At 38.4% G+C, this 23,796-nt stretch overlaps 3 protein-coding genes across 12 annotated transcripts in view; all 3 read left to right on the forward strand.

The window, feature by feature from the left end:
- Positions 1–14,619, forward strand: part of prom1b (prominin 1 b) — a 37,066-nt gene extending 22,447 nt beyond the window's left edge. For 2 of the 10 annotated variants that reach the window (XR_001428453.1, XR_001428456.1), the window contains 21 exons: positions 767–984; positions 1,814–1,888; positions 1,985–2,048; positions 2,153–2,161; positions 3,153–3,312; positions 3,554–3,706; positions 4,633–4,756; positions 4,891–4,994; positions 5,642–5,726; positions 5,803–5,949; positions 6,689–6,760; positions 6,925–7,017; positions 7,352–7,369; positions 8,019–8,072; positions 8,159–8,239; positions 10,051–10,119; positions 10,429–10,518; positions 11,528–11,643; positions 12,238–12,329; positions 13,203–13,238; positions 13,378–14,619. Coding sequence is in view for 3 of the 10 variants with exons in the window: in XM_015060173.1 (XP_014915659.1) it covers positions 767–984; positions 1,814–1,888; positions 1,985–2,048; positions 2,153–2,161; positions 3,153–3,312; positions 3,554–3,706; positions 4,633–4,756; positions 4,891–4,994; positions 5,642–5,726; positions 5,803–5,949; positions 6,689–6,760; positions 6,925–7,017; positions 7,352–7,369; positions 8,019–8,072; positions 8,159–8,239; positions 10,051–10,119; positions 10,429–10,518; positions 11,528–11,643; positions 11,855–11,885 (1,763 nt within the window). In the remaining 7 variants the exon portion in view is untranslated. Of the gene's footprint in view, positions 1–766; positions 985–1,813; positions 1,889–1,984; positions 2,049–2,152; positions 2,162–3,152; positions 3,313–3,553; positions 3,707–4,632; positions 4,757–4,890; positions 4,995–5,641; positions 5,727–5,802; positions 5,950–6,688; positions 6,761–6,924; positions 7,018–7,351; positions 7,370–8,018; positions 8,073–8,158; positions 8,240–10,050; positions 10,120–10,428; positions 10,519–11,527; positions 11,648–11,854; positions 12,170–12,237; positions 12,330–13,202; positions 13,239–13,377 lie in introns of those variants that run through there. The other 8 variants (XR_001428455.1, XR_001428459.1, XR_001428454.1 and 5 more) reach the window with 6 other exon arrangements.
- Positions 14,620–17,078: 2,459 nt separating this feature from the next.
- fgfbp2b (fibroblast growth factor binding protein 2b) lies at positions 17,079–18,929 on the forward strand. The gene is made up of 2 exons (XM_015060158.1): positions 17,079–17,819; positions 18,698–18,929. The coding sequence occupies exon 1, from the start codon at positions 17,160–17,162 to the stop codon at positions 17,805–17,807; it is 648 nt and encodes a 215-aa protein (XP_014915644.1). The 5' UTR covers positions 17,079–17,159; the 3' UTR covers positions 17,808–17,819; positions 18,698–18,929.
- Positions 18,930–18,996: 67 nt separating this feature from the next.
- On the forward strand, positions 18,997–22,381 carry LOC106964562 (tripartite motif-containing protein 16-like). Its single transcript, XM_015060157.1, has one exon. The coding sequence runs from the start codon at positions 19,500–19,502 to the stop codon at positions 21,162–21,164; it is 1,665 nt and encodes a 554-aa protein (XP_014915643.1). The 5' UTR covers positions 18,997–19,499; the 3' UTR covers positions 21,165–22,381.
- The last annotated feature ends 1,415 nt before the right edge of the window (positions 22,382–23,796 follow it).

The raw sequence follows: 23,796 nt of genomic DNA on the forward strand, positions 1-23,796 counted from the left end.
AACTATCAGCATAAGAAAAAAAAAATAGTGCATTACTTACCTGGTCTTAAAATCTTAAAACCCACATGACTTGGGCCATTATTTTAGGAAGGTGACTATAAGTCACATTGATTCATTACAAAATATTTTTTCTGTTAATTTTGATGATTATTGGTTATCGTGAATGGAAACCCAAATGTAGATGTCTAAAAATAAAACTTTATTAAATATTATTAATAAAAAGGATTGCAGTTGTTCATTTTGCATATTGTGACCTTTGCTTCACAATCCTCTTAACCTCTTAAGGTTGTGTTTCAACAGCCTTTCATCAACGTTTTTCCTTTAAAGAAGCTTTGTGAAGCTTCTTTAATAAAGCAAGTTGTCAGTGACTAGCTGTATAGTTTTTTTTTAACTAGTCTAAAGTCATATTGTAATTGTATGAAAAACTAGATTTTGGGTTCATTATCTCTAAACTATAATCATCACAATTAATAGAAATAATTAATTATTGTTTGTAATTCATTTTCTATCACCTTCATAAATTAATGGCCTAAGCCAAAAAAGGCTTTTGGGAAAAAATACTTTGTTTTTGGAAGATGATTATATCAATTTTATAACTTGAACTGTATTAATAAAACAAATGATATTCTGATTTCTGTAGATTAACCTATATATGTTTTATATGTTGGTTGTGGATTTTGTGGTCAGCGTGCTGAGTGTAGTTTAATAACGACTAAATGTAGTTTCTGATTCGGTTCTGCCTCTCAGACTTTTTTTTTTTTTTTAGCCATGCGGGAAACCAAAGAAGCTCTGGAGAACGTCAGCTCCGCCCTGGAGATCCTTCAGGAGGGAACGGGAAAGCTCCAGGCCAGCTTGGCCGGGGAGCGCTCCTCTCTGTCCAACACGCTGTCGGACCCGGCCTGCACCAACGGAGCCGTGTCCCCCACCTGCAACACGATCCGCTCCACCCTGCCTCAGCTCGGAACCAACGCCGACTTCTCCAAGGTCAGGAGAAATACTTTTTTACTAGAGGATTGTTACACTGGTCTGACATAAGAATCACATCCATGGATCCAGTCTGATTTTTGCATGTTTCCATAGTAAAATATGTCAAAAGGTTAAAGTGAACTTTTGTATTTATACAATAAAAATTCACTTAAACCTGGAAAAGTGTATTTTTGTCCATGAGAAATATATGCTGAGTATGTCCATTAAAGGGGCAGTATTATGTCAAATTGACTTTATTGAGCTTTGCCTCATGTTATAATGTTATTCCCTCATGAAAAACATACCTGGAGTGTTGCCTTGAATCTCCATGGCAACCATTCAGCTGTGCAAAACACCTGGATGGACATGGTCCCTCCTTCAACTTGCAGCTCCTATTCGCAGCTGCAGTTTCAGAGCTTCTGCCTCACAGAGCAGCCCTCCTCCGTGACTCCCCCACTGAGCTCCTTCAGACTAGCTAGCAGCAATTAGCAAACACCTGGTGGAACTGTTTATCTACTGGTAAAAACATTGTTAAAGGGTCAATAGAGGAGCCATGTTGTGATGACTTCCTGAAGGCGGAGTTTCAGCAAGAACAGGAGTTTTTAAAGAGACAGAGGCCCAATTTCAAGATGCTTGATGATGAAGTCAAATTAGATATGTACATCATTTTTACAAGCAACTGGGGGTAACATAGCTACTGTACTTGATTGTGCTATAAAGTGATTGTATGTGGTTGGAAAGCACATAATATTTCCCCTTTAAACATTGTAATATTAAAATTAGAATAAAAACCTTCTTTATTTCTCCTGCTAACTTGTATGTCTTTTTTCTCTGTTCTCCCTTTCAGCTTCCAAATGTTAACGAAGCCTTGACCAACATAAACACTGTACTGAAAATAGATCTCAGCAACATTGTCCAAAAGGTAACTGTTTGTTTCTGAGCCATCAGAGGCCTGCAGTTCAGTATATGACCTGGTGCCATTTTTCTTCTTTTCTTTTCTTCATCTATTTTTTAACAGGGTTACGCCTCCTTTAACGACACCCCAGCGATGGTGAAAGAACAGACCAGGAACATCGTCACAGGTAAACACACATCCCTGTGTGTTTGAGTGTGGAGGATCAAAATGAACTTTGACTGAAGGTTTCTCTCTTCGTTCACATGCATGCCTTTAAATGACAACCCACAGCTCTGCCTCGTAAGTCATGTTCTTATGGATGCTTTTTTTCCCTGGTGCTGTTAAAATTAAATATGCATATTCAGAAAACTTTTCTAAATTGGCTGGATTTTATAATCTCAGTGCGAGAATAAAGATAATCAATTCAGGGCGAAATAAAAAGCTACTAAGCTAAGCCAAAAAATGTCAACATTGACTATATGTAAATATGTATTGATTTTATGGTATGTATTTCTCATTTAGTACTGTTATTTTGTGTGTTTATTTTGTTTTTTTATCGTTTGTGTTTTAACATCAACCTACCAATGGGACTAGAGATGGAAATTAACTACATGGCTAAAATCCTCTGGATTTACAAGTAAATGTCCATTAATACATATGCCTCCATTTTCAAAAATAAACTGGAACCTAAATTTATAGATCAGACACTAAACTCAATTATAAGATCTGGACATCATTCTTCTACCCTAACACAGATACAGCTGATCTAAGTTATACTGAACCTTATGCTAAAGCATTCACACTCCTTTACCTTCAAAGTTTGTTGCACTATAATCACAACCATCATCTGGTTTTATTGGGATTTTATGTGATTGACCAAAACACAGTTATTTATAAAACTGAGATGAAAGAAAATGGGTTTTCACTTTGTGCCATGCATTTGTATTCAGCTCCCTTGAATCAATGTTGTAAAGAAACCTCCGCTGAAAATCTTCCTTTATTTTGAACGTTTTCTCTTTTCAGACCAACTCAACCTGAGTCAGATTTGACAGAGAGCATCTTTGAATATCTTGCCACAGAGTCCTAGTTAGACCTAGGACTTTGACTGGGCCATTCTGGCTCTTTTCTTGGCTTGTATTTAGATCAGATTCCCTGACCCTGCTGACAAAAAGCATCCCCAAATGCATGATGCTGTCACTATTATGTATTAAGGACGATGTGAAGTGTTAGCTTATCTTCCTGAGGAACAGTAAATGTGTTTAATTTGAAGTGGTTCTCTGTGTTGCTGCAGGAGTTAAAAGCATGCTGGATAAGATTGGAAATGAGATCAACGGCTTCTCCAAGATGTTCCCAGTGGAATCCTCTCTCGCCAATTTCACAATTTTTCTCAACGAAAGACACAAGTTCATCGAGTCATTTTACCCCCAGGTGGACCAGATGGATTTCTACAGGTTGGTGAAACTTGATCCCACGACATGTTGAAATGGATTGTCTTTTTATTCTGATCAACTGAATCTAGCTTTGATTTGCTCAGTGACAGCAATAAACCATCAACCATTTCTTTACATTAAACATCTGAGTTTTCCTGTTTTTTGGGGAGGGTTTGTGAAAAACTTTTGATTGAGACTCAGATGATATCCTGGCTTCTTGGTTTAGGAAGTAAAGCGTGTTAAAGGTGTCTCTGTGCTGCAGGTGGATCGCCTGCGTGGCCGTTCTTTGCACCGTTGTCTTGATTCTGGCCTTCAACATGCTGGGCCTGCTCTGCGGCACCTGCGGCTACGACAAGCAGGCCACCCCGACCACACGCGGCTGCCTGTCCAACACCGGCGGAAACCTGCTGATGGCGTACGTTGTCACTGTGACCATTTACCTTTAAGAGAGCAGTATTATGTAAAGTCAACTTTTTTGAGCTTTACATCATGTTACAATATTACTCCAGCATCAAAAACATAGCTGGAGTGTTGCCTTGATTATTTCATTCATGTTTGAGAAATCCTTTAATCTCCATGGCAACCATTCAGCTGTGCAAAACTCCTGGGTGGACCTACCCACCTTAGAGAGGAAGCGCTGTTCCTCAGAGCTGCAGTTTCCAAGCTTCCAAGCTCCTTCAGACTAGCCAGCAGCAATTAGCAAACACCTGCTGAGCTCATTGTAGGAGCTACTTCTCAGTGAAACGCTGGTAAGCACATTGTTAAAGGGTTAATTGAGGAGAGATGACTTCCTGAAGGCGGCGTTTCAAAAACAACAGGAGTTTCTTAAAGAGACAGAGACCCAATTTCAATGTTTTAAATCAAAAATTCAAATTTCTTTTAAGTCACATTTGACATATATAGCACTTAATAACATCTGAAGTTAACATAGTTAATTGATCATGCTATAAAATGGCATCAGGTGCCTGGGAAATATATCATACTGCCCCTTTAAATTTGCTCCAAACTCACTTTTTAGGCCATAGTCTTCAGCCGTAAATGTCAAAATGATCCCAACTCAACAATCAATGGTCTGACAAATACTAGTATTTTTTGTTGTTGTAAATAAATGACAGAAATTGTAAAAGAAAGAAACATGAGTTGTAGATTTTTTTGTAAAGATTGTCAGTTGTTTAATGGATAGACATATTTTTCAAAAATGCAATATTACATCTAAAATGTTCGCAATTACCGTTGCTCTTTCTGACCTTGTTTCTTCTTTTTTTAGCAACCAAATTACAGACAAATTTGGTAATTAATAAATGTGTGTTTTATAGGTTATTTTGATCTTTTTTCATTCAGAGGTGTGGGATTCTCCTTTATCTTTGCCTGGGTGCTGATGGGACTCGTTACCACTCTGTTTGTTGTTGGAGGCAACGTGGAGAAGCTGATATGTGAACCTCTGGCCAACCGACAGCTTTTCAAGGTACTGAAGTCAGAAACCTCCCTTTAGGAATCCTCAGTTTCTTCCATATCTGTTTTCTTGTGATATCTGAACAGAATAGTGATGCACAGTGGACTAAATTTCTGCTCTGTTGGTTCACATTTGTGTTTGTGCAGATTATTGATACACCATTCCTTGTTCATCCTGAAAAAAGGAATTTTCTTCCTGGGATGCTCTTCCAGAATCCAAACATTGACTTGACCCTAGGCAGCATGTACAGGTGCAGAAAATGCTCCTTTCTTTCATTACAATGCAATCTTGAAGAAACAAGGACATATCTGAGCTCCAAAGCTTAAAAATTTGCAAGAAAACAGTCTGAAATTGTTGAGATTAATCTCAGAAAATTTCTGGAAAAGACTTGGGAAAATTTAAAATTTCAAGTCATAAATTTTAAACTTTTCATAATCAGAAAATATTTAGAAGTCAAAAGTCTTTTACTTTTGAAACTTTTGAAAATTTGTGTGTGTGGGGGGGTTCTCTCAAAATTTTACTTCTACAGCTCAGAAATATCCCTGTGTTTTCTAGAAATTTTTGAGGCAAATGTCAAAATTTCTGATATTTTTCTAGCAAAATGAACTCGTCCTTTTCTCTTTTTTCTATCTAAAATGACACTAAAACACAATTATACATTCCTTTTTAATTATTCTAATTTTCTTTCAACAAATCCTGGATTTTGTTCATGTACAGCTTACATGAAGGTTTGATGTATGAGTGCTATTTAACAGATAAAACAAGTGATGTTGTGATCTGGTTTTGCACATTGTTTTAATATCTCACAAAATTGGTCAAGAAACTTCAAAATTGCCTCTGAAAATTTGAAAAATGGAAACTGAGGTCCCATGTGTAATGACAAGATTTGTCCACCAGGGAGTGCTATGAGAACAACGGTCTGTATCACGCTCTGCAGCTGGAGAACATCTTCAACATCAACTCATTCCTAAACAGGACTGTGGTGAGTGTCGGCGTTTCACAGTTTGTGGGTCTGTGATGGGGCAGAGTGGCCGTGATCTGTGTCTGCTTCACAACAGTACAACAAAGATCTGGCCAAAGTGTTGGAAGGAGTCCAGGTGGACCTGAGGGACATCATGCTGCTGGACCAAGCAGGCAGAGACAATCTCATGAACTTTGCAAACTCAGGAGTTGGAGAAATTGACTATCCAGTTTACCTGGCTGAGGTGAGCTATGTGTTAAAAACCATATTAGAAATACTGTCTAGTTAACTTAGTCTTTTTGTCCTTCTGTCTCACTGTCAGGTGAAAACCAGCATTTTTATAACTGCCAGCATTTTATGGCTAAATTTAATTGCATCCTTGCTACTTATTGATAAAGTTAGGAGGGTAAAATAGAAGTTTAGCACTGTTAATAATAAATGTATCTGACCGACCCCTATTGAAAACAACAACTGTGGTAGTTTACAAATGATGTTAAACAATGTCCTTAGAGAGACAACTGTTACTGACCATGAATCCAGGAAGGGTTGTAAGGCCAAAATGTCCCTCAAAATTTGAGTTGGAGTCCTGCAAAAATAAATGAGATTAGCTGGCAGTATGAGACAGATAATCTGTGAACAAATCAAGCTCATCTGCCTTCTTCCAGTGCTAACTAGAAACAACCAATCAGAGCCAGGAGGAGGATCTTACATAGTGACACTTTTACCAAATATGTAAAAAAAAAAAAAAAAAATCATATTTTTTATGAAAAAAAAAATAGTTCAGCTTTATTTAGATAGAGCTAAATAAAAATGATTTTATAAAGTATCATCAATTATCCTTTTTATTTAGGCATGTGGGCAAACTCTAACCACTTCGGCAGTAACAGTTAGCCAAATAAGGAGGACTCATTTGTTCCTTTTGTTGATCACAAAGATTTAGATTTTTGTTGAAGTCATTAATGAAAGGATGCAACTGTTTTCAGGTGAATAAGGGAGTCACTATTGTGGATCTGCTGTCTTTCTGCTCCGATCTGGAGGATCAAGCCGACCAGCTGGTGAGTCTTGACTTCACATCTGGTAACCCTTACACCAGCAACAACCCTGCTCTCATTATACAACAAACTAATCTCTGTAGATCTGTAGACACATGGAGGGAGAAACAATTACTTCATTCATTTTTTGAATGACCCTAAATGATTTGTCGATCGTGTTTTTAAAGCCCCGTGGAGCTTTGGAGAACGCTCTGAAGGGACATGCCAGCAGAATCAGAAGCATCCACAGGGAGCAGGTGGTGCCCATGGAGCAAGCCATGGTAAGGTTGTTGCTAGGTAACCAAAGAGCGATTGAGTTAGCTGATACCACCAGCCTTGCTTAGCTTGCTGTGAGAAGTTGAGCAGCTAAGGCATTTCCTCTGCCTACATCCTCCACAATGCTGTGCAGTTCTGACTAAGAGTTCAGTGAATATTCTATATATTGAATATTGAATATTCTGTCAGATGTATTATCTATTTATGTTGAGCACAATATATTGTTACTGATTTATTATCCATAAGTATGTCCAACACATTGCAGTCACTTTACATTGCAAACCCCTCAAAGTTTCTTCTAACTTCTCATTCCCTCCCTCTGTGTTCCCGTGGTAACAGAAATATGTCCGAGTGCGGGTAAGCTGCTGCATGGTGCCTTCTGTCTGTGCTTGCTGTAACATCGTGGTTCATGTGTTCCTGTGACTGTAGCAACATGTTTATAATCGTGTCGTTGCCCCTTTATTTGTATGCAGTGTCCATGCCTATAATTGCACCAGGGATGCACTGATTCACTTTTTTCATGTTCGATACCGATACCGATATCGATACCGATACGGATATCTGAGGTTCAGTATCGGCCGATACCAATTCAATACAGAAAAAATGGTGCTCAATTGACTTAAAATGTTTCTGATTTTAAAAAGCACACATAATTATACTTAATTACTAATTTATTTGATAACTCTGCATCGGAACAGCACACTTTAAATACACCAACAGCTTCACAAGCTTGGTCAAACATGTAAAAACAACTTTAATTTGTTCAGTCAGTTCAATAAAAAGTAGAACAGCCAACATAAAATACATTATAAAGAAACTGAAACTGACAAAAACAACAGGCTGACTGCCTTAGTCAAACATGGAAAAAATAAACTGCAACAAACCTTCTTTCAAATGGTTCAGAAAGTGCAATTAGGAATTCTGAATGTAAAGTAAAATACACAATAACAATTTTTCAGTATCAAGACCTATGCAAAACTGTTTGTTTTTGTGTCTTGTTGTGCAGAGCACCCTGAGCCAAGGCATCAAGCTGCTGCAGAAGATGTCCAACGACCTGCCTGTGAGTAAAACTATCCACATAAAACCATTTTCAGCTGGAAATCAGTTGATTTTGTTCATATGAACTGATTCTTCTTTGTGTCTCAGATGAAAGTCACGAACATTCTGAGCGCCATCGATGCAGCAGAATATCTCATCACTCAAAATGCCTCGCATGTGGTGAAACAGGTACAAACCTAAGCAAACTTTGGAATTAGAAACCTGCTTAGCCAAGCTTATCAAGGTGTACACTCTGATTTTTCATTTGTGCCATTTCCATTTTCCATCCATCCATCCATTTTCTATACACCCTTGTCCCGTAGTGGGGTTGGGAGGGTTGCTGGTGCCTATCTCCAGCTCATTTGTGCCATTTTTTCTATTTAATTTTTATATATTTTAAGCTCCCTTGTTTCCCGTTTTTTTTTTTTTTTTTTTTTAGAATTTATGAGATGTGAATATTCTTATCTTTTACAACTTGTTTAGCAACCTACTGTTTCTTTACTCAGCAACATGCAGCAAACTTTACATCCTTTATCCCGTTATACACATACAGTTTATGAGGGCCTGTCACAATAACTAATGTTGCTGGATGATAAATTGTACCAGTAATTATTACAGTATAATGTTAATATTGTTATTTTGGGACAGTTGAAGTTTGTCCTTGCGACAGACTGGCGACCTGTCCAGGTGACCCCGCCTCTCACCCGGAACATTAGCTGGAGATCGGCACCAGCAACCCTCCTGACTCCACTAGGGACAAGGGTGTATAGAAAATGGATGGATGGATGAAGTTTGTCCTCTCAAAGATCAATAAACTTTAATTTTGAAAAGAATGCCAAATACTGGAACTGGAAAAAATTTCAAATATTCAGAATAAGACATGGCAACCAAAACCAACATATAAAACAGACATAAAAGCTACTTACTGCAAAAGAAACAAAAATAGATTATGAAGTGGCTGTAAACAATATTGCCCTTCAAAAAATATTCATCAGAAATGAAATGATTGAGCTCATTTTGATTTATCATTTGACAATTGATTTATTGCTTATTGCTCATCAGTTTTCCTCATATCCATTTCTTTTCTGCATTAGACATATTCCAGATATTCCAGCGTATGTGGCAAAACTAATTGAACAGAAACAGAGCTGCAGCAGCTTCTTTTCTTGGTTTTCTGTATTACACGTGATTAGCAGTGCCTCAACTTCTAACTTTAGGACTGTTTTTAAAGCCTGAATGATTTATAGGTGAGAGTTACACAGCTTATCACTTAAAGATTTATCTAAAAATATTCAGGTTTGAGCTGACAAAAAGGATGAAAAACAGCAAAAACTCTTAAAATAAGCAACGGAAATTTAGAAAAATAACTCAGGGCTTCTGCACCATGTTGTACACATAATGAAGTAAAATGGCAAACGTTACAATGTATGTAATAAAATCTATTATTTTAAACAACTCACATCTGGATCAGTTTCCTGAGAATTTGGATCAATAAGTGATGAGCAGGAGGAGAGATTCCATCAGGACAGAAAAGAGACGGAGAATTTTACACAATGAAGACAAAATGTTCAATCCACATGTACTTACCCTTATCAGTGTTTATTATTCAATTTACAGAAGTCCAAGTTTGTGACATTTAATTCATACACTCTGTTAGAAAACGATTTTTTTTCCTAAAACCTTTTTAGATAACATAAGTGTTATCTAAACACAAATGAACTGATAATGTCACAAAAATGTCATCAATTTAGTCAGAAGACTGGATTTCTCTATAAATGATATTAGAATAAAAACCTGACCTGATTGAGAAAAATAGATGTCATTTTTGGATTCAGCAGTGGAAAATAATCCTAATTCAGTTGAAAAAACATAGAAAACTTCCAAAAAATATTTTTTGTAACCTATTATTAAAACCTATTTTTAATGGCATGTTGCTAGAAAATAATAGCTGTCTAAAGCTGAAACCTCCGTCTGATCACGATGCTCTCTCTGCTCTGCAGGAGACGAAGGCCTTCGTTCACAGCCTGGTGGGATACTTCAAGCAGTACACTGACTGGGTTAAAAACTCTGTGAGTGTTTTTCTCCTTTTTTCTCTGGTTTATTTTCGCTTTTCAGTTGATTGAGTCAGGACAGGACAGCAGCACAAAGGCCCACTGTTAACACTAAGCTGGCCTTACTATGTAGACAGTGTGCCAGTCCTAATGGACTTCCTGGAGTTGGTTCACTTGAACAAGATGTTCTGGTGTTGGCAAATAACAACCAGTCCATTGACCTCCATCTGTTGATCTAAGTTGGTTTTAGCAGGAACAGAGTTCCATACCCCCCCTATCCCCCGGCCTCGCACTCTGGCTCATATTGTGTGTCCTTGTCCCCTGCAGCTATCTGCAGAGGTAGCCCAGTGTAAACCCATCAGCAACATGGTGGACAGCATGGAGATAGTGGGTTGCAGCTTCATCATTGACTCTGTGGTAAGATCTCACTGTGGATGTTTCTGTGTTCACAGGAAGTCAGGATGCCAGCTGTAGAGATATCAATGGCTCGTTTAGAGCAGAGTGTGTTTTGGGAGCAGGCTGTGTCAGGACAGGAACCTCACTCTGGCCTGTTTTAGCTTTATGTTTGCAGCACTTATTAACTTTAACATCATGCATCTCCAAAAGTTTTATTTAGTTCATGAAAAAAATACTAAAAGGATCCCTTTTTTGCAGTTTATGAATGATGCATTTGTTTGTTGTTTATACACAAGCATATCTCTAACAGTTTAACAATCTACCTCTTTCACTTAGTCTTATCTGTGTGTTTTAGTTTCTCACATTTAGCTAACCTCAAGGGGTTTGGTTAGTTAGTTATTAAAAGTCTGAAAAAGTTTGGCATTTGGTCTCAGTCATACTTTTTGATCACGCAAAAGTAATAATTAAAAAAAACAACATTTGAATGAATTTATGCTTTATTGCACATTAAGAAATATTTCCTTTTAACAAAATCACCAGGGTTACCACCAATGGTAACCAAGCAATTTCTGTATCACAGTTATGACAGACATTTTTTAATTCAATTTTAACAGTTTGTTTTAAACATGCGCTAAATATGTTGCTTTGTAGCTGTTTTGTAAGCTAGCTTTGTAGCATGTCTTACTAGCTTCAATAAGCTAGTAAGACACTAGCTACAGTAAAACAGTAAGACATGCGTTTAAAAAAAAAAAGTTTTGTAAGTGAGCCCTGGTCTTAAACTCGATGGATGGATGGATGGATGGATGGATGGATGGATGGATGGATGGATGGATGGATGGATGGATGGATGGATGGATGGATGGATGGATAAAATTGCACCATAACTGTTCCATATACAGTGAGGCACAAAATGATCTAAGCAAGTTCAGTTTAACTTCCTCAAAACATTTACTTGTACTTTCTGTATTTCAACATCTCAGTCATTCCATCCAGTCACTCCATTTCTTTAACTGGCGGGTTTGTTTTCCAGAACACATTTTGGATGGGTTTAGGAGCCTGCTGCATCCTGCTGATTCCCAGCATCGTCTTTTCCGTCAAACTGGCCAAATACTACAGACGGATGGACACAGAGGACGTCTTTGAAGAGTGAGTCCAAGAAAAGATTTTTGGGTTTTGTGTCTTCACCCTTACAGGAAATATATTTTCATTCCTGCTATCAGAGATTCTGGGTGTTTTCTGGCTGAGCTCAAATCCAAACTAACCCAACATATTTTCTGTCTCCCTCCGTCGTTCTTTTTCTTCTTCTTCTTCTTGGACTGCTGATTCTCCTCTTGTTCGATCCTGGTGTTTCCTCCAGATACTCTTATCCGTGGCCTGTCACTCTTTAATGTCGCTCAGCTTTTCAAAGCCTTTTGCCTTTCATTCTCACCATTTGGATATTTTGGACCTTTCATACTTTTCCGACCGGTTTACCTCAGGATCAGCTCACTCTCTTTAGCTTCAGGAAGGTGTTCCCTCTCGCCTTCACCCCCCTTCATCATGTGTTGTAGTAGGGCTAAAAACAGGTAATGTTGGCAAGCAGGTGTGTGATTTCAGTGGAAAGGTATGAGCAGTGCTATGAATCAAACTTCGCTTGTCTGCATGCGGTGGAGGGAGTTCCATCTGCAAATCAGAAAGAGTTTAATAAAATAAGTTTTTTTTTTATTTATTATAAAGACTTCCTCGTGTGTGTGTTTGTAGCGCTCCCTATAATGACACACTGACTTGGTTCCCTCGGGCCTCGGCTCCACCAAGTGAATGGTGACCTGCAGGATGTTTCTTCCCTGTTAGAGGTATTTATGACCGGCGAAAACCCTTCGTCTGACCATCACTAACTCGACTGACTGTCCATCAAACCATTCTCCTCGATTCGGATTCGTCCTGCTGCCCGGATCCATCTTTCATCATCATCTTCACCATATTTCTTCTTCTCGCCCTCTTGATCTTTTTTTTCTTAAAATTTTAAGCAAAAGTCAAAGGGGAACAAAGTTTTCATCTGATTCTGTCATAGAAATTAGTCATGAGTCTCAACTGTTACTGAGCAAAGTTGTAAATTAGCTGTTTTATATTGATAATACTCAATGTTTCTTTCACTTCTCACATTGACCACTTTGATAAGTTTCCTACCTTTATTTTTCTTTTTTTGCCCACCATGAGTCATAGCTAGTGCTTTATGTGCTTCTCTTTATTATTTTACAAAACTCTGCAGAAACTTTTAATTGGAATAGATCACAGAATGAGTCAGAAACCGATCAGTCTCCGAACTCTAAATCAGTCTAAGGATAATTCTTCATCAGCGATAAAACAAAGGAGCAAATTTGTCTTTATACCCCAATGATTATATATTTTCATCATACAGAAAAGAACAAAAGTCAAGAAGTGTTTATCCATCCATCCATTTTCTATACACCCATATCCCTAGCGTTTATATTGAATTGAATAAAGAATTGTAGGAGTGAGTAAATGTTTGTTTATTCTGATTAGAAAACATATTAAAGAGCTTATCACTCTTTCAAAGCTCTAAAGAAATTGAATTTAATGCATAGTTCTGGGCACTAAGTAGAGAATGGAGTTTTCCAACAATTGGAAAAGTGAAAATAGATCAAAGTTGAGGATTTCTTTTGTGCTTCACCTGGTTTGACTTTGTTTCCTTCCTTCCTCCACAGTGGACAGGAGAACTGGAACTGATCAGTCCTGTAAAGGTGAGCGCTCCCTTCTTAAACTCTCCTCTTCTAGACTCTGATGTGCAACATCACAATAGATAGAAAAAGACTGTAGATAGAAAAAAAGGAGTACATTAATAACTGTCTAACCCATGGCTCCTTTCCATCTTTTTCCCAGGATCTCTGGGATTTTTCCAGCATTTAGATCACCTGAAGCTTCAGTGGAACACAAAAAGGGAATAAAAATCAATAATCAGGAAGAGTGTGGTGGGGCGTCCCACCCCCAGCGCTCCTTCATCTCCTCATAACAGAACTTCTGAAGGCCGTCGTCTGCAAACTCATGAAATCCTCTCTCGGTCGCTCCAGCAATCTTCTGGCTTCTCATGCTGTAGAAAGTTCCTGCATCATAACAGAGAATTAAGCCTCATCTACATCAGTTTTATCGTGACAACCGAAGTCATCATTTTATACACTTTCAAAACTTTTGAAAGTTTTATATATTCTTTTGTTAATCTTTGTTTTATATAATGTTAGTCATGTTTTTGTAGATTTATGTTTTTTTTTTCTTTCTGTGGATATTTGTATCATAGCTTAAATTATTTGGGATGACTGATTGCATACATGTTTAGGGGAAAGTGTAAAACAGCACAGTCAGGGCAATATGTTTTGCTGCATAATTAAACACATTAGTGGATAACTAACAAAATAAAAGATATACTCCTTCAAAAAATAGAAAATTAACTTAATAATGGCTTAACGTGAAGTATTTCTGATCACCAGAGCTTTACTTTGTCTTCTAATTACCATGAATGTCTGCTGAAAATTCTGGCCCATCCATCCATCCATCCATCCATCCATCCATCCATCCATCCATCCATCCATCCATCCATCCATCCATCCATCCATCCATCCATCCATCCATCCAGACAAAAAGCCTAAAATGTCAAACACCTGCTTTGCTAGTAAAATGTATATTTTAGTTTGTAGCATAACATTTTAATTGAGATTATATCTTATATTTGAAATTATACCAAGGATATTTTTGGATGGCTCAAATATTCATTGAAGTTTTTATAACATTTATGGACATATTTTCTTTTCACAAACAACCAGGAAACAAAGGGGATTCCCAAAATGTTGAAAATATTGCCTTTAAATATTGAACAAGTTAATTGGCAGCTCCAGTTTATCCCATAATAAATGAGAAAAGCTGCTGTTGTTAACATAACATATGCTGCTTTTTAGCATGATGTTACGTAAGTACTTTTGGACGGCTAACGCGCAAAGGCAGCGTAGCCTATGGTAGTCCATTACAGCAAGCCCTGTTGCCATGACAACAGAGGTCTAAGGACCAAAGAGAAAATTTTGGAGTTTCTCCAGAAGGAGCAAATCTGTGAATAAAAGCTTGAGTCCAACTTGAGTCTTTTGTGTTTCTTCCTTTTGACTTTTTAATGTGTGGACCAGAAATTGTTACAACTGTTCTGAAGGTCAGATATTAAATAGTCTTAAGTACTTAACTCTAAAAAACAATGAAATTCACACACCAAACTACTTCTCAGTGAAACGCTAGTAAAAATGTTGTTAAAGGGTTAATAGAGGAGCCATGTTGTGGTGACTTCCGGAAGGCGGAGAGTTTCACAAAGAACAGATGTTTTTAAAGAGACAGAGGCCCAATTTCAATGCATTAAAGTATGAAGTAAAATTTCTTTTAAGTCATATTTGACATATGTAGGATTTTTATTACAACTTGAGGTAACACATGATTGTTCTATAAAATGGCAGTCTGTGGCTGAAAAACACATAAAACTGTCCCTCTAAAAGAAATGGCGGTTACAATGTGGTTGCTGCTGGGGTCTGTGTAGACGTAGGATAACAAAGCTGCAGTCAACTTAATAGTTTTACTTAGAATAAAAGTAAAAAAAAGTTCATTTCAGATGAAAAAGTGATTTCTAAGTGAACTGAACCAATAAAAGTTGTCATCACCAACCCAAATGAATTAAGTGAATGTAATAAGACCCCAGCATCAACAGAGAGCAAATACTCTTTTTAGAGTGTAACCACATGTAAAGGGGCCAGCAGAGGTGGTCAGAATCTGCATCTTCAAAGACTAATTACCAACCCATCCCTGGAAGCCAAATTAAACACATCGCCTTCCAGAGCCAGAAACTTTATGTTCAGACTCGTGTCTGGTGACGCAAAAATCCCCAGATGGGAGTTCTGCTGGGGACCCGCGTTGGACTTTTCTATGACTCTCTGAGAGAATCATTGCTGCACAAACCGTAGATTTTAAATTTTACAAATACGAGATAAAAACTAAAGCTGGTGGTCTCGGTCTCCACAGCTCATAGGCATATGTACCCTATTAGCAGTTTTACACTGATGCTTTGTCAAAATGAAGTCAACTTTTAATTGTAAGAACATGAAAAAACATGATAAAAACTAACCGTGCGTGTCATCAGCCATACATCAGCTGTCAACTGAATCCACAATGAAGTTTTAATTTATGATTTGATTTACAAACAGAATAAAATGTTATTCAAACCAAATGAAAAAAATCGTTTCCACAGTCCTTGTTTCTCGTGAATTACCAACCACAAGCAGATGTCAATACAGCTGGCTTAGAAAAATCTATGGATTACTTTAATAGAACCTGTCTGACTAAATGAATCAGGCTAAAGCAACATGTCATGCCCCGACCTTAAGAAGCTCAGAAGCATTTAAGAAACACCATTTTAAAGGTAAATAAAATACAGTTAGAGAGCCATTATTCACAAGTACTAAAACAGAACAGAGCTAGGAGGAGGGGTTTTTTGTAGTTGTTTTTTACCGCATTAAAACTGGTTTATCTCGCAAAACTGCAATGGAAATACTTTTTTGCATCACGTGATCAACAACCAGATGTTTCCACTGTTGGAAACCATGAAGAAGAAGACAGGAAGTAGTTGATGTGTTGTACTGATCTGTCACGTCAGTGTGATTTTAGTTGGCTTTCTTATTTAATGGAAACAAGGCAACTATAAAATTGTATTTTTTTTTCGACATTAGCAGAATATTGTCAAAGTTTTGAAGACATTCGTAACAGAAACGCATTTATTGACTCCAGGAAGTAACAAAAGAGCCCAACAACATATAAAGCACTGCAAAGCTCTGCTTGCCTGTGTTACACAGTAAGAATGAGATTATAGGCAAGAACTGGTGAGAGTATTAAGTATTTGCCAACAAACATCTGGATAAATGTCATGATTCTTTGGGATCTTTAAAGCGTTTTTCCTTTTGTACATTTTAAACCGATCATTTCAGAATTAAAACATCAAACATGGAGGTGGTAGTGTGGTGATGTGGGGTTGTTTCATTGCTTCAGCACCTGAATGACTTGCCATAACTGATAAAACAAGAATTTCTGCTCTCCTGCAGAAAATCATGAAGGGGATATAAAAGTGATGTTGTCCCTAAGGGTTTCACAACCAGCACTTGCTTTTTCACACACAAAAAATAAAATCAATGGAATACTCTCTTTTGTAGATGCTCAAGTTAATCTGGTCTCATATTAAAATAATTTGATGATCTGAAAGATCCTGAGCCTGGCAAAGAAAAAAAATGGAAGAAATCTGTAAGGAGGCGAATATTCTTTCAGGATTTTAGCTCCATATTCCTGCTGCTCTCCTTCTCATCAATGGTCAATAGTCCTCCTGTTCCCCAACATCTGGCCTCATGTGTGAGCCTCTCTTATGCCTCTTGCTTTTCATCAGCTTCTCCTGTTTCTCCTGTGGTTTCTGTGCCCTCTTCCTCTTCCAGCCGTCTCGTCGATCATTTTTAAAACGTCCCACACGTAGCTTAGCAAGTGGGGGAGGAGTTTACGTCTGAATCATGAATAAAACCATCTGTCAAGCTTGCAAAGTTTGCATTTGCATGCCTTAGAAGCAAACAGCGCCGTGCCCCGCAGTAGCTAAGAGCTTTGCCATGAGGACCGGGATGAAACTTATGATGTTGCCGCTGCTTTTGGTGGCAGCTGTTTGTGGATCCAACGTCCAAAGCAACGACAGCAAGCAGCCGCAGCAGCAGTCCAGCGTCTGGGACGACACCATCAGATTCATCACCAAGACAAAGGACTCATGCACCATGGGGTCGTCAGCAGCAGGAAACTTCACTCGTCTGCGTGTCTCCTGCAGATCCCCGAGCCAGGCTACAGGGCGCTCCTACTACTGCGACTTCCAGGGCCAACCGAACCAATGTGGAGCCTACAACAAGAACCCTCGGCACTACTTCATTCAGATGATGTGGGAGCTGAGGAAGCTGAAGAACGCCTGCCAGGGAGCCAAAATCTACCGCCCTTATATGTGCAGGAAGTACTCTGACGAGGCTCAGATGACCTTCATGACCTCCTGGCCCAAGACTTCAGCTTCAAAGCCTCCAAAACCCGGCCAAGAGCAATGCAAACTAGCAGTGCCAGCAGTGCAGTACAAACCCACCGCTACCCGTAAACCCACAAAACCGCAGCCTCAGCCAGCTAAGCCTCTGCAGGGCTCTGCATCCCGCCTCGCCACGGAGTACTGCTGGAAGAGCTTCCATGGCCTCTGCAGCTATGTCATCGGCTGGTTCCTAAACTGAGATGCAACTCAGGTGGGTGAAGGAAAAGTTAAGACAAAGGGGAAGGCAGAAGTAAAGTTTAACCAGTGGTGGACAAACTGCTCAGCTCTAGTGTTTGAGTAAAAGTATGGTTACTCATGGTCAAATCTTACTCAGCTAGTTGTTCAGTCAAAAGTTTACTCAAGTTATTTTCTGAGTTCTTATCCAGAGCCTTGAAACTTGTTGAAACCAAGTAATGATGTACTGATATGTAGAACCGCTCTGCTTACATTATCTGTAAAAACTTAGCATAAAAATTCAGCTTTTTTCTTTAAATCAAAAACACTTTAACTCTAAAAAAGGATTAAAAAAGGACAATTCTTGACTCCCCACAATTGAGATTGTATTTTTTTGCATTTTTTGACAAAACTGGTTAAATCATTTTAACTTTCTTTTTATAGCCATTGTCTGTTTTAGCATTACAGACATCAAACCTGGTTATTTCCATGGGGGCGCCGTTTTCTTTGACTGTCTCCATTCTGAGTTCTGTTTGAATGAAAGCAGGAGCTCAACTCACGAAATTTAAAGAGGATGACGTAATTCTAAATCCGAAGTGTGAGCGGCGACTGATTGGTTCTTCTTGTAAGGAGCATAGCGTATGGCCAATCGCATTTCAGGAAAGAAAATGAACTACAAAGTTTCGCTGAGCCAAAAGGAACAAATAAACGATTAGCTTTCTCAAAATGTGAAAGTCACAGGTTTGCCAAAAATTTATACTCAAGTAAATTAAAGATATTCTAAATGTACTTAACTATAGTATTCAAGTGTACTTTGATATTGTCCACCACTGAGTTTAACACCAGACTGCTCTTTTTGTTTAACTTTTACTAGAACAAAATCTAATTTTAAGGATCTTCTTTGCCCTTTTTCAGATTGGAATTACTAACCTGACAACACAGACTCCTATCTTTGAACTCTCTTCACAAAATCATCTGAAAATGAGTCATCAATAAATGATAGCAACATGGAAAGAAACACGATGAGCCAAAGAGAGAAGCTTGCCTGGGCGTATTTCTGTTGTATTTCTGTTGCTAACATTATCCCAGATGTCATGTAAATGTTTCAGCACCATGTATTCTGAGCAAAGAATAAATAGAAGAGTGGTGACCTTTCGTCTCCCGTGTGGCTCTGTTGCTCCTGGTGCATGCGGTCATATTCTCAAAGATGTCTTTGTGTCCATCGCTGCGCACTGTAACAACATGGCCGCTGCTGGTCAGCCGCAGGGAGAGGAAGTTGTTAGCAAGGCAGACAGAATCAGTCACTGAAGGTATCTGAGAGGAGCCAGGCACTCCACTGTGAGAGCTGATGAATTGATTCCATAAGAGCCGCCTTGCATGAAAGTAGGAGACCTGTGTGGAGGCTCCAGAGGTCACACACACACACACACACACACACACACACACACACACACACACACACACACACACACACACACACACACACACACACACACATCAAAGTTCTTCCTGGAATCAACAGTGTGTTAACTACTGTAGAAGTTACCACACTGTCAGTGCATGTTTTTCTTCCCCTCCCCTTTAGATCTCAGAGTTTAGAGGCAGGTCTAACAGCTTGTTGCCTCTTTAGCTGTAACAACATGCCATATTTAGAGCAGAGTTCAGTTTCACTTTGGAGGAAGTGAAATTCAGCAAGTCGTTCTCACTGCGAGGAGAAATGGCACAGGCAGGAGTTCAGCTGGATCGGAAAAGGTTCTCCTGTTCCATCTGTTTGGATCTACTGAAGGATCCGGTGACTACATCCTGTGGACACAGCTACTGCATGAGTTGTATTAAAGACCATTGGGATATAGAGGACCAGAAGGGAACCCACAGCTGTCCACAGTGCAGGAAGACTTTCAATCGCAGACCTGACCTCCAGAAAAACACCCTGTTAGCCGAGTTAGTGGAGGACCTGAAGAAGACTGGACTCCAACATGCTCCGGCTGACCACTGTTATGCTGGACCTGGAGATGTGGCCTGTGATGTCTGCACTGGGAGAAAGATGAAAGCTGTCAAGTCCTGTTTATCCTGTTTGACCTCCTACTGCCTGAGAGACCTCCAACCTCACTATGATGCTCCGCCTTTGAAGAAGCATAAACTGATTCCCCCGACGAAGAGGCTCCAGGAGAACCTCTGCATTCGTCATGACGAGGTGATGAAGATCTTCTGTCGTACTGACCAGCAGTCCATCTGTTATCTCTGCACTATGGATGAACATAAAGGCCATGAAACTGTGCCAGCTGTAGCAGAAAGGGCTGAGAAGCAGAAGGAGCTCCAGGTGAGGCAACAACAAATCCAGCACAGAATCCAGAACAGAGAGAAAGATATGAAGCTGCTTCAACAGGAAGTGGAGGTCATCAATGTCTCTGCTGATAAAACAGTGGAGGACAGTGAGAAGATCTTCACTGAGCTGATCCGTCTCCTCCAGGAAAGAAGCTCTGAGGTGAAGCAGCAGATCAGATCCCAGCAGGAAACTGAAGTGAGTCGAGTCAAAGATGTTCAGGAGAAGCTGGAGCAGGAGATCACTGAGCTGAAGAGGAAAGACGCTGAGCTGGAGCAGCTCTCACACACAGAGGATCACAACCAGTTTCTCCTCAACTACCCCTCACTGTCAGCACTCAGTGAGTCGACACACTCATCCAGCATCGACGATCGTCCTCTGAGACACTTTGAGGACGTGACAACAGCTATGTCAGAGCTCAGAGATAAACTACAGGACATCCTGAGAGACATGAGGACAAACCTCCCAAAGACAGTCCCCCTGGTGGATGTTCTCCTGTCAGAACCAGAACCTAAGACCAGAACTGACTTCTTGAAATATTCAAAAAGAATCACTCTGGACCCAAACACAGCAAACAACTTTCTGTTGTTATCTGAGGGAAACAGGAAAGTGACTTTAGTGGAGGAAGACCAGTTTTATTTTGATCACCCAGACAGATTCTCTAACTGCACTCAGATCCTCAGCAGAGAGAGTCTGACTGGGCGCTGTTACTGGGAGGTGGAGTGGAGCGGGACGGAAGTCGATTTAGCAGTTTCATACAAGAACATCAGCAGGTCGGAAGGTGACAGCGATTTTCGAAACACTGACAAATCTTGGACATTATATTGTCACAGACAAATTTACATATTTTATCACAACAGAGTAGAAACTCAAGTGTTAGTTCCTGTTTCATCCAGAGTAGGAGTGTATCTGGATCACAGAGCAGGTGTTCTGTCTTTCTACCACGTCTCTGGAACCATGACTCTCCTCCACAGAGTCCAGACCTGCTTCACTCAGCCGCTGCATGCTGGAGTTGGGTTTTATAGTTATGGAGACTCTGCTAAGTTTATTGAACTGTAACGGACAGAAGTGATCAGAGGTCTCAATCATTGTTGCTAAGCGCTCACTGTTTGGCCATTTCCTCTCTGCTCAGTGATCAGTTGTCTTTAGGGAGCCACTTTGTCTTTTGTTGATGTTGGGTTTAGATTGAGTGCTGTCTGCTTCTGTTTCTGTTCAGCCATGGATGCTACCACTGCTCCAGTGGGTTTTATTCACCTGAATTAATTTTATTAATTTAGATAATACAACTAAAAACCAGGCAGAGATAGCTAACAACTAAGCTAAAAGTAGTTCAGTTATTTATTGATTTCTCAGACCAAATGTTATTGTTTGAGCTGGGATGATCAAAAGAGATATTCAGATTCAAACAATGAATTTATTGAATTTCTGCATAAATTTGCTGTGTGAGTTCACCAGCATACTCATTACTATGTTCAAAGTTAAGTCAGACAATGAGGTTTGTTTCATTTTGAACAAGAATGAAATTTCAGTTGATGTTTTGTTTCATTTTATTTTATTCTTTATAATTAGTTTAAGTACATCTTAATGTTTGCATGTTGTTTCTTAGTGTTTGTTTTTCTATAACTGATTTAACAGTGATTTTAACATTTTTGGTATTATATTCATCTGATGCTAATTTTTGCTTTATTGACTTTAGCAGTTTGTGCTACATTGTGGAGGCTGTCCCTTCACTTTTAACATTAGCAAAGTATTTATTTGTTTCTCCTTGACCATTGATAATGCTGTATGAATAAAATATTTAATGGTTGTGAAATGTCTAACTAAGAGTTAAGTGAAATTCACAATTACATTTTCCTGTGGGCACAGAGCAGTTTACAGCAGGAATGTAGTAGTCAGCATTCATGTTCATACGTGAATGCTGTTCTCAGTAATCAGGCCTGGGTGCAGCAAGTGAAACTCAACATAACTTTCTAAAAAAATTGATTCATGACATGATTAAACAAAGGAAAGTGTATGGGGTAATTGGTGATTACTTTTTCACACAAGGCCAAGTGGGATTGGGTGTATTTTTTTCCCCTTAAGTTAAATAGTCATTTAAAAACTGCATTTTATTTTTTTTTTTGTCTGAAATTGGAATTTGGTTAATCATATGAACCACTGAAGTGTGTTAAAAAAAATCAGAAACTGAGAAAATCTGTTAGGGGACAAGTCTTCACAGATCAAAGTTGTATTTTAAATATGAACTTAAACAAAAGAGTATTTGCAATTTCTTACTTTAATCATAACTTCAATAAGAACTAACATTTTGTTGTGAAATCTAGGATAAAGAAAGAAAAAGATAAAAAAGATTAATTTAAACAAAATTCAAAATGCAATTAAAAACAAAAAGATTATATAATTAAAATAATTTGATAAAAACACAACAAAGCTACTGAAATATGATTCAACTTAAACAAAAATAAAATTTTTGTTTGTCCTAAAATGTTCTGAAACACCGAGTCAAATGTGTGGGATTTATGTTTTACTTTGTAGATATTAATAACGCCCATCTGCCTTTCTGAGAATACAGGAGGACTCTGCAGGAGTTGTAACTTCAGTCACGAGTTTAAATTAATGGCGTTTCTGAGACACCAGGGGGCGATGTGGGGCGATCAAATCATGGCAAAGACACACGTTGGACATGTGGCGTTTCCTAGTTGGCGGTGGCTGCAACTAGACCCTTCTCCATCTACCATGGGCTTTGGTGAAGTTTATTACACACAAATCATCGCTGCATTAAATAGTGGAAATACGGTGATGTTTTTCTTTTGTCTTTATTGAAAATTTAAAGAAAATAATTTTAAAAAGCACACATCAGTAACAAAAAAGGTGCATTTGGCATGATAAACTGAGCAGAAAAAAAGAATCAGTAAAAGAAGAGGATAATCACAAAGTAACAGTTTGAAAAAAGCAAAACAGAAAATGTTAAAAATGCAAGAGAAATTTCAAAACTTAAATTAAGCTTTTAAGATATTGGTATAAAGTCACTGCCAATGATATTAAAAAGTGGTTCTTTTGGAGTAACAGCAGCATTTCTTTAATTAGATGAAGCATAGCAGGAGAAATTGCCTATAGGACTGTTAAATTGAATTTTAGTGCATTTCAACATTCATTTTTTTAATATAATTATCAGGCCTTTAAAAAGTTGTCATTTTGGAATTGTGGCAATGTTCACCAAGGAAGCTGTCTGTTGTGAAACAAATCAGTTTTCAATTGTAAAGTATTGAAATAATTGTTATTTCCTTCTACTGTACATGTGTGAATAGTATTGAATTTTGCTCCATATTTAACAAGTCATAAAAAACACATTTGAACAACCAAATATCTCCTGCAATCACTTGGGAAAACAAAAATACCTGTAATGTACATTGAAGAATGTTTGCTTGTTGTAGTTGTATGGCCATTTTAGCAGGACAAATGCCTAAACAGCAACAGACGATCTGTGTATGTTTTTATCTGCATAGCAAAATAAGTAATTATATTAAAATCAAAGAACCCTGATACAGTGACTTAATGAAAAATAAAATAAATACACAGAATTTAATTCTGATAATCTCTACTCTCAAATTACCATAATGGTCATGGAAACAATGTTTTTTTTTGTTGTTGTTTCCAACAAAGGATTTTGTCAGAATCAGTTAAGGTATGGAGG

The sequence above is a fragment of the Poecilia latipinna genome, unplaced genomic scaffold, assembly GCF_001443285.1.
Source record: "Poecilia latipinna isolate Pla-1442-1.1 unplaced genomic scaffold, P_latipinna-1.0 Scaffold1691, whole genome shotgun sequence".
NCBI classification, from domain to species: domain Eukaryota; kingdom Metazoa; phylum Chordata; class Actinopteri; order Cyprinodontiformes; family Poeciliidae; genus Poecilia; species Poecilia latipinna.

Excerpts from the sequence above, each read along its gene's own strand:
- fgfbp2b (XM_015060158.1), top strand. The coding sequence starts at position 17,160 with ATGAGGACCGGGATGAAACTTATGATGTTGCCGCTGCTTTTGGTGGCA.
- LOC106964562 (XM_015060157.1), top strand. The coding sequence starts at position 19,500 with ATGGCACAGGCAGGAGTTCAGCTGGATCGGAAAAGGTTCTCCTGTTCC.